Source organism: Chrysochloris asiatica, unplaced genomic scaffold (genome assembly GCF_000296735.1).
Source record: "Chrysochloris asiatica unplaced genomic scaffold, ChrAsi1.0 scaffold00290, whole genome shotgun sequence".
In the NCBI taxonomy this organism is placed as follows: domain Eukaryota; kingdom Metazoa; phylum Chordata; class Mammalia; order Afrosoricida; family Chrysochloridae; genus Chrysochloris; species Chrysochloris asiatica.
In genome coordinates, this window is record NW_006408808.1 from 1,474,509 (window position 1) to 1,484,638 (window position 10,130).

General features: G+C 43.0%; 1 protein-coding gene across 1 annotated transcript in view; it reads right to left on the reverse strand.

Annotated features, from left to right (window-relative positions):
* Positions 1–10,130, reverse strand: part of EIF4E3 (eukaryotic translation initiation factor 4E family member 3) — a 72,875-nt gene that overhangs the window by 25,775 nt on the left and 36,970 nt on the right. The window contains exon 5 of the mRNA XM_006874631.1: positions 7,877–7,949. Within this exon, the coding sequence (XP_006874693.1) occupies positions 7,877–7,949 (73 nt within the window). The remainder of the gene's footprint in view (positions 1–7,876; positions 7,950–10,130) is intronic.

Below are 10,130 nucleotides of genomic sequence, written 5' to 3' on the forward strand. Positions count from 1 at the left end.
AGAAAGAAGTGCTTACTTAGTCTTATTGGTGCCCCTTTGTAAATGATGTTTCATTTTCCATAAGTTGCTTTCAAAATTCTCTTTGTCTTTGTTTTTGTTAATAATATGCCTTTGTGAATTTCTTTTGGGGTTTATTCTGTATGGGGTTCATTAAGCTTGGATGAATATCTCACCTTTCAACATATGTGGAAAGTTTTCTCCTAATATATCTTCAAAAATTCTACTTTTTACTCTCTCTCTTCTCTTCTGGAATTCCTAGTAAGTGTCAATTATTCCTCTTGATGGCATCCAATATAACTCTTAGTTCTTAAATATTTTCTGCCTTTTTTCTGATCGTTTGTCATACAAATTAGTATCAAGGGATATATCTTTTACTTCCTTGATTTCTTCCTTCCAGTGATTTAATTCTACTTCTTTGTCCTTCCATCGTGTTATCTATGTCTGATATTTTACTGTTAGTTTTCTGAAATTACTGATTGCTGTTTTAATATTGGTTCTCATTATCTATTGGAAATTCTGGTACGGTGCTGTAGGATAAACAATGGACTGCAAAGTCAGTTTGAACCACAAGATCAGCTGTTCAAATTTACCAGCCGCTCTTTGGAAACCCTATATAGAGTCTCTACGAGTGGGAACCCACTCAACAGCACTTAACAACAAGAAATTGTCTACTGAGTTATTCTGTCTTGTATTGTTTTCCTGAAGTCTCATAGCCTTTTCCTCCCTGTGTGTTTCCCTTGATTTAAGGATCCTGAATTCTTTCTCAAGTAGTTCCATTATTGTCTCTTCCTCAGAAAAGTTTTTTTTCCTCTTTATTTTGCTCACTGGTTTGAGCCATCTTATCCTGTTTCTTCATATGATTTGTTGTCAATGAAAATTAAAGGTGTTACTGACTGATGATATGTTTGTATTGTCCTGATATTTGCTATGTTTGTATATATTAAGGTGGACAGGACAAGCATGCTCACTGGTCATTGGTCTGGCAGCAAGAGAGCATTCCTTACTTCTTGCTAGGTGGGTGAAGCAGGGGCAGCAAACACTGCTGGCCACTGAGTGGTGGGGCAGCCATGGGAGTGGGCAGGGCAGGCATATGACGGTACTAGTCATTGGTCAGGCAGTGCAGGAATGAGCGGGGTGGCAGACATGCATCTCCATTCACAGGTGGGACACAGCTGAAGGGAACTTACACAGCAGGTTCCAGGTAGGCAGGGGGTGGGAGTGGGGGACTCCTGCCACTGGTTACTGGGAGGGTGGGAGGAGCGGAAGCATGATGCTGACTAAATATGAGGACAGTCCAGGGCAGGAGGGGTTTCCTAGAGTCTGGCCAGGTTGGGGACCAGTCTGTGTGTCTACGATTTCATGTGTTCACACATCACCTGCCTCCCTCTACTTTCCCTTCTTAGGTCCCGTCCATGTCCTGCTCTCCGTGCTGCGTACCAGCTTTGGCTACACAGTTTCTCTGTCTCCTACTGGGAATCTCGTGAGGCCTTCCTACACTCCTGCTCACCGTGACTCAAGATGACGATGCTTCACTGTGCCGGCTGACAGAGCGTCTCTGATCCTGTAAAGCTCCTCATTCACTGTTTTTGTTCAGTTTCTCTTTCCATCAGTGCGCTATCTGATCATTTGTCCTTCCTTTTGATGGTCAGGGTTCTAGGTTGTCGTCTGTCACCATTTCACTTGGTTTCTTGTGTCTCTCCTGTATGGGATGGCACAGTTGGTTGTATGACTAAGCTTCCATCTAGAGCTATCACCCGAGAGAACAGAATTCAGACTACTGGAGAAGAAACAATATCACGGGCTGATAGATAACAAAGTGATACTTTTGTCTTATTCAACAATAACTCCACAGGGCAACTATACATCCAAAGAAAAAAATTCAGAATTTCATCCTAAGCAGGTATTTCTCCTTGCCTGGGGCTGAATGAATGGCTTTACAGGGAGAGCAGACAGACCCCTGACAAAGAAGGCAAAGGAAGAGCTACATGAATGTTTTTTACTCACAGCAGACACGACAGGCTACACAAAGTTCTTGTGATTTACATGAAGAACTAGGTACCTGAGAAAGAAATGACTTTTGCTCAGAATACTATAGCTTGACCTAGAGTAAGTGCCAAAGTTTCGAGGACTGATCAAACACTTCATAGGAGGAAGTATTAGAACAATTAGAAAAATTTCCCATGATACAGGAAGAAGTTAAGTAATAAGGAGAAAGACAGAAAGAGCTGAGCTGGGGAGTTCAAAGCTTAGAGAAAGATTGTTGTTCCTATTGTTAAGTGCCATTGACTTATAGCAACCCTGTATAGGGTTTCCAAGGAGCAGCTGGTAGGTTTGAACCACCAACCTTGTGGTTCACTGACCTTGGGCTCCAATGCTTACCCTATACAAGTAAGCTGAGACTGGGGTTAGAATCTTGACAGCATTGAAGAGGATCCCCTAAAAGGAGGCAATGTGTGTACCCTGCTTCCTGGGCACAGACCATGAGGTTACAAACCTCCTATAGCTGGTTCTCATTCCTCAGAGTGAAGTTCCATAGTTGGCAGGGCAGAGAAAAGCTGAGGAGGCAGGAGGGCTTATTCTGGGAGGGCCTGTCACTGTCTTAAGAGTCTCCTTTGTTTTGCTGGGGTTTAAGGAAGGCAGCCAACATTTCCTAAGTCCCCAAACTGGAACATAAAATAGCTAAAATGTTTGTGGACAGAAAGAGGCCTGAGGTCTGACTGTGGGAATACACAGTAGGGACCGTCATGTCCTGTGGGCACAGTGCCAAAGGCCAGGTGGGGCCAGGTGTATTTCTGCATATGCCAGCTCATATGGAGAAGGAGAAGAGATCAGTCATTCTCCCTGAAAAAGATTTAAGTGGGAAAAGATCAAGTTTTACATCTGAAGTGATTAAATTACTTTTACTTTTCAAGGTTACCTGTTTTATTTTCCCCACAGGATTTTTTCATCATCCAGCACTATGAGTGCTATTGTTGTGGTTGGTTGTGTGGAGTTATGCCCAATTCATGGTGACCCCATGCACAATGGGATTGCAATGTTGGGACCCACCAGGCTTTCAACGGCAGATTTCTGGAAGTAGATTGCCAGACACTTCTTCCTAGTCTTAGCCTGGAAACTCCACCAGTCACATGTGTCTCTCCACTGACAGGTGGTGGCTGTGCATGAGGCATAATGGCTGATAACTGGACCCAGGTCTCATGCATCGAGGACCAGAGTTTCTCCATGGAACCACCTTATCATGAATACTGACCCACAATACCTTCCACTGGGGGTGGGAGGGCAAGTCATCATTTCCCATGGATTTTTTAGGTAATCCGATGCCCTAATTTAATGACCCAGAGCAGCATGACAACTCCCCAAACAGGTGGCTTCACAATTTGATGAGGGATCAGGCCTTAGTATTATTGGAAATGCACCAGATGATTTTAGCAGGTACAGGGGAACATTCACTTAACTTTTTTTTTTAATATATAATTTGCATATATTTTTATGAATATCTTTTGTTTATGCCAAATGGTATTCAAGTGCAGATTTTTATTTGCAACAAAGAAATATGAACTGTGACATTAAGCACATTTAAGTGTTAAGTAAGTCAATTTATGGAGTCCTGGTGTGATACTGTGGGTTAATGAGCCAGACTGCAAAGCCATTTGAACTGCAAGGTCAATGGTTCAAGCTCACCACCTACTCCTCAGAAACTCTATACAGGGCCACTATGGGTCAGAACTGACTCAATGGCACTTAACAATAACAACAACAAGTCAATTTATGCAGACTACTGGGTCAAACAGTATGAGGGCACCCCGAAGGTGATAACATGGATAACAGATTTGGGACGGAATGTTGTGCAGGAATGAGTGTTGAAGAGTAGAATTGTTAGTTTTGTGGTAAACAAGGCTGACAGACCTCAGGGATGAGGGAGCTACCATAGGTAGGTACGACCAGGCTTGTTCAGAAGCCATGTTCTATTCTGCTCTGCGTCCATTTAGGATGTAGAACCACGGGAGAAATGTAGAAAGTGTGGGTATGTTTACAAAAGAGTAAAAAGAACCCATAAACATCTTGAAAACAAACCTAGAAGAAAAAACGGCATTTTCCAAAAAAAGGAAAGAAAACAGGAAATGACTTTAACTTCCAGCAGCAAAAATTACTGTTGGCCATAATTAGAGTGTCCTCAACAGGGATCACTGGGCCATTTGGAGGCCCCCTCCCCTCCCTGCTTAGTCTGGGTGGAGTGAAAGAGAGAAGAATGAACTATAGCAATGGGGAGAAAGTTCCAGACACAACGACATGGCATGGTGGGCTATTTGCACTGGCTGTCAACCTCCCACCTCAGTTTCCTCACTAATGATCAGAGACAGCCATTCCTACCACACACCTGTCTATGCCTCCGACTTGCTGAAAAGCCAGGAAGTATAAAAAGTCACTTTAGGTCTTGACAGACAGCTATCCTTAACAACACCTAATTCTTACACTTCATCTAAACATATGTTGGTGGGAAATAGGGAAATCCATAGGTAAGGCTTGGAATACAGTTTTGTTTTTGTTTGTTTTTTGTGTTGACAGAGTGAGAGGTTAAGAGTTCATATATCATCACAGACTAAAGAGATGCGGGAGAAGGGAAGCAGGTTCTCAATTAAACTTTCAAGCCGGCATCCAGATACGTCCTTAAATAACTGAGTACCCACGAGATAATAAAGACACTCAGAAAACTCTAAGTTATTGACAGGTTACAAATGTTTTCATAAGTAGAGCTGTTAGCAGTGGTAAGATTCCAGCAATAAATTAATTAAGCAATTAAGAATCTACATGCAGTGGCCTCTACTTTTTCTGACTGATGGAAGTACAAAGAGATGTTCCTAAAGAAGTTGGCAAATGATGGCAGATGAGTTGATTGTTTCTGTGCTTTTTACTTCATGGTCCCATTTCAGTCTTACCACATCAGGATAAAATCAGTCTCATGATTATCCCCATTTTATAGATGAGTAAACTGAGATGCAGGGAAGATGAATAACTTGTCCAAGCTAATAAGGGATGCAAAGCTAGTCAATATGACTCTTCCAGCATCCACACCCTAGCCAGTCAACTGAGGAAGCAGCCAACATTTGAGGGCTAACACGCTCAGCTGACATCCACAAGATTAGCAGTTCAAATCCACCCAAAGACCTTTAAAGCAAGGCCAGGCAACAGACTCTGGAAAAACCAGCCACCGAAACCATATGCAGCAATAACCTATTCTGCTTGATGGCAACTGTTAAGTGGTCCACCTTAGGAAGTTGTTGTTGTTGTTAAGCGCCATTGAGTTTGTTTCGACTCACAGCTACCCTGTATAAGGTTTTCAAGGAGCAGCTGGAAGGTTTGAACTGCTGACCTTGTGTTTCACAGTTCAATGCTGATCCTACAGTGCCACACCAGCCGTCCATCTTAGGAAGCAATCACTATTAATATGTTAACTTTACAACGAGCATCTGAGGAGGACACAGACTGAAAGGGCTTCCTCATCAATGAGAGCAGGGTTTCTCAATCTTTTTTTTTTTTTTTTTTCATGATTGGCCCTACCCTGCCTCAATGGAGTCTTTTTAAGACATTGTTTGTTGTAATTACCCCTCATGAAAGTTTAATATTAGATACTTTGTACCTTGTTTATGCGCTTTATCGTGCATGTCTACTTTGTGCAGTAGTAACATGAGTAAGATTTTGGTCTCCGCCTTTGACAACCCACTTTCCTCTCCAATGAGAGGACATCACCCAAGTAGTTTGCTGTTTCCCAGGCAAGGAGTTCACCCATTCTCTTCTTCAGTAGTTACTGAGTGAAAGGAGTTAAGCATAAACAAGAGCTTAGAATGGGGTGGCAGCATATACGTGCAGTAACACACACAATGAATCCACATGACAACAATCGGAACAGAGGCTGCTGTAAGAGGAAGATTAATTCGAGGGGCAGGAGGGAACTTTCTGGGGATGTGGAGATTTTTTTAAACTTGATCAGGTGATACTTAGGTGTGCCCACGAGTTAATTTCGATCAAATGATACACTTAGGAAATGTGCATTTACTGTATATAAATTACACCCCAATAAATATACTTTAAAAAACCTATCTTCTAATATGAACCTCAAAGTCAGTGGTTCAAGTTCACCTGCCGCTCCTTGGAAAGCCTATACAGGGTCGCTGTGAGTTGGAGACGACTCAGCAGCATTTGACAACAATCGTATGTGACAATCTGGGTACTTTAAATTGGTCCCTGAAGACCCTATGCAAATGCTCTGTGCTACCACCATGTTGTCAGGGAAAGCAAACCGACCCTTTCCTCTGGTTTTACCAGTGTCTGCCTTAGCCTCCCATGCACAGCTCTGACGACCCTCTGTTGTATATGGGTCATTACAAGGTGGTAAAGTCTAATACATTCCTCATACATCAATAAAGGATCTGAGAGCTTTCACACAAAGGTAGACCTGGAAATGAAGTGCCCTGAGGTTTGTAAAATGACTTTGGAAAAAGATTACAAAAGCCCATGAAGTCACAAAGGGATAAGAAGCGAGGGGGATCACTCCGTTCCCAGACTCAGAGAGCATCTATCTGTCTCTGGGCAGCAGCCCACGTGTTGCCTTGTGACATGGTTTGTCCTTTGGCACGGAATGTTCATAGCTGCACTGTTACTTTGCTTTCTACATGCTGACATCATTCTACCCCCCTGGATCAGAGAAGCCCTGTGGTGGGCAATGTGTCTTTACACCAACTTGTTGCCTTCAAGAGCCATGCACAGTGCCCGACGAGTGTTTTAAAATCCGATTTGTGCGATGCTGTTGCTAATGAAACAACAAATTTTCTGAACCAAAAATAGGACCAGGATCTGAAAAACAATTCTTTAGCAACCTCTGTATGTGAGACACTGCCAACAAGTCACAATTTAAATGCAATCTATCAAAATTTCTAAGACATGAAAGAATTTAGGAGCACAACAGAAAAAATATTCTAAATCATGCCTTTCTAGAAAATTCAGGAAATAAGGACAATATAACTATGAAACAGCAGTTCCGTGGGAGAAAGATGAGGCTTTCTGCTCCCGTAAAGATTTATAGCCTCGGAGACCCTGTTCAGGGTTGCTGTGAGTCGGAACTGACTCCACGGCACACAACAACAACAACAATTATGAAACAACTTCAAAAGTCTTAGTCTATCAGTAACAGAGTATTCAGTTCATAGAGGGAGAAAATTGGTAGAAAGAACGCAACAAAACTAAGATCTTGTATTTGTTGAGAAGATCTACATAGTATATTGCTTAGCATGGTATACACATTGTTTTATCCAATCGGCACAGGAAGTCCTGGAGGTGGGTGCTAGAGCACTTTTATAAAGACTCAAGGGGTCCAATATAGGATAGTGGAAGTAGAAGATGAAGTAGTAAAGTGGGCTGAAACCCTTGGTTTTTGTGCTCACCACTATACTGTTTTCCTTACCTGACCGCTAACCTCCAATCACCCTGTAGGGTGAGTCCCACTGCCTCTCACAGATGGGAAACTGGGTCACAGAGAGGGAGTGGCAGAGCTGAAATTCGAACCAGGATATGGTTACGTATCTCAAAACCTTCATTCTTCATCACTCCATAGCCTACTTCTCATGTGTATCTAACTTTGTAGGTCATGGATATAATTTTAGCAGCTTGCCAAGAAAAGAGTAGGTCACATTTGGGATGTGTGTTTGGCTGACTTCTGGGGTACACTTCATGGAATGCAGCTGGTCACATGAGCCTAGGAGCCAACGCCTGCGCAGAATCTGGAGGCGGGCTAGCAGACACAGAGGCCTGTTTGAAGTTGTGCGATGCTGTGCTCAGCGTGGACCGTGCTAACCCAGCATCTCCCTGTTCCCCAGCTCACCTGCACAGTGTGTACTGTGTAGATCTTCTTCAGGTTGGATGCACACTCCGCTGCTGTGGCACCAGGGAGGGATCTAAACGAAAGAACAAACGGACGAAATGAGCAGGCAGAGTGGAAGAAACATTCCTCAATGTAATTCTGCAGGTCTTGAGAAAAATCAGGCCTAAGACCACAGAACTGGGTATTTCTGGGATGCTATTTAGAATTCAAAATGTGAAATTCCTATTTCGTGAAGCAATGTTTTCACTTCTTTTAAAAACAGGCATACTTATTCTGGGGAAAATTTAATTGAAAGGAGGATGTAAGAAAGGTATTCAAAGCCTTAAAACCACATTTTAAAATATACTAAAATAATCTTGTAATGAAATAAGACAATGTCCCTTTTGTACAGATCACAGTGAAAATGCAGGGTCCTGACTTGGTTATAAATGTGAAAACTACACACACACACACACACACACACACACACACAAACCCTCAAAGGACCATCCACTCTTTCTCAAGCACTCCGAGAGAAATACTGAGTCACCTTTTGTTTACTTTAAGAAACATTATTAAAGTCAACTTCAGTTTCATCTGAATCTGCAAGCATTTCCAAAACACGAGCCTTCAAAATACTTCAGTAATTGTCTCCAGTTGATTTAATTGGCTCAACTGAACCTTGCGGTCAGAATATATTAATCTTTAGTTTGCAGTATGTTCCACTAGATGGCAACATACCACAGGTTTATTCAGCAGAAAAAGCACAAATTTTAGAACCGGCTTTACCATATCCTGGAGGAGCGGGTAAAATTAGATCACATCAATCCATAAAAGTGAAGACTTTCCATTCTTGTGCCCCCTTTCTTCCTCCCTGTACCCACCAGCTGCTCCCTGGAAGCCCTCTACAGGCCCACTCTGAGTCAGAAGCCACCGGACAGCACTTAACAACAACAACATACTGAATTAGAAGTTTCTGCTCAAGAATGTTGGGGTCTAGCCCCATCAGGCATAAGATAACCCACCTCACAAACGAAGCTGGAGTGTCCCATGCTTGATGGGGAGGCTAAACGTGAGGCTGGCTGAGAGAAAAAAGTAAACAAGCTCACGGCTGACCTTCTAGAGCATGAAATTGACATCAGTCCTTACTGCCAAAGACACAGTCCCCAGGGACCCATGAAACACTTCCTGGACAGCCTTTGCATCATTGCACACTAGAGAGGCATTCAAAACTCACATGCTCTCGAAGGTACAGAGGATGGCCCTGCAAAGGTTAAGGGTGGGGACCTAGGCAACGATGGATATCCCTAGTATTAAACTGAGTATCAAAAGCCCATTTCTGAACACAGCTCCTTCATGCAGAGCCACACCAGTTGCCCTGGAGCTAATTCCAACTCACAGTGACCTCTAGGGCAGAGCAGAACTGTTCTGTACATAGGGCTTCTCAGGCTATAATATTTACAAAGAGCCCTTGGTGGCACGGTGGGTTAAGACTGGCAGACTGCTTCTGTAATGATTTACAACCTTGGAAACCCTATAGGGCAGCTCTACTCTGCCATCAAACGTCACTATGGCTTGAAATTGACTGAATGGTAATGTTCTACACTCTAAAGTCTTTACGGAAGCAGACTGCCACATCCTTCTCTCACGGAGTGGCTGCTAGGTTCCAAACGTGGACCCCTCTGTTAGGAGCTCAGTGTTTCAGCCAATGAGCCATGGAGGCTCTTTTGGAGGTCACTGACCTATGTCATGGAGTTGACTTGACTCATAGCGACCCTATAAAGGGTTTCCAAGACTGTAAATCCTTATATGAAGACAATTTTATCTTTCTTCTATGGAGTGGCTGCTGGGTTTGAACCATCATCAACCTTTTAGTAAGCAATCCAGTGCATATCCTACAGTGCAACCAAGGTTCCTCTGGAGACCACAAAGGAAGCACACTTATGGACTAGTTTGGTGGCAAACAAGGGACCGGCCAAATTCAATAAGCGCAATTTTAAACAGTGGCTTTATAACTCTTTCTTGTTGGTCACAGATTTGGTGAACTTTTAAAAAAAGTTCATAGCCGCCATGATTGAACATTGTTGCCAAACTTGAAGTCTAAAACCACCATGTTGAAGAGCGTAGTGAAGAACGAGGCACTCATTCACAAACTTGCTCATGGGGGCGCCTTGAACTGGGTGATAAAATACATCCATCTAGTAAGGAGCTCTGGTAGCGTAGTGGTTACGAATCGGGCTGTGAACCTTAAGGTCAGTGGTTCGAAACTACCAGC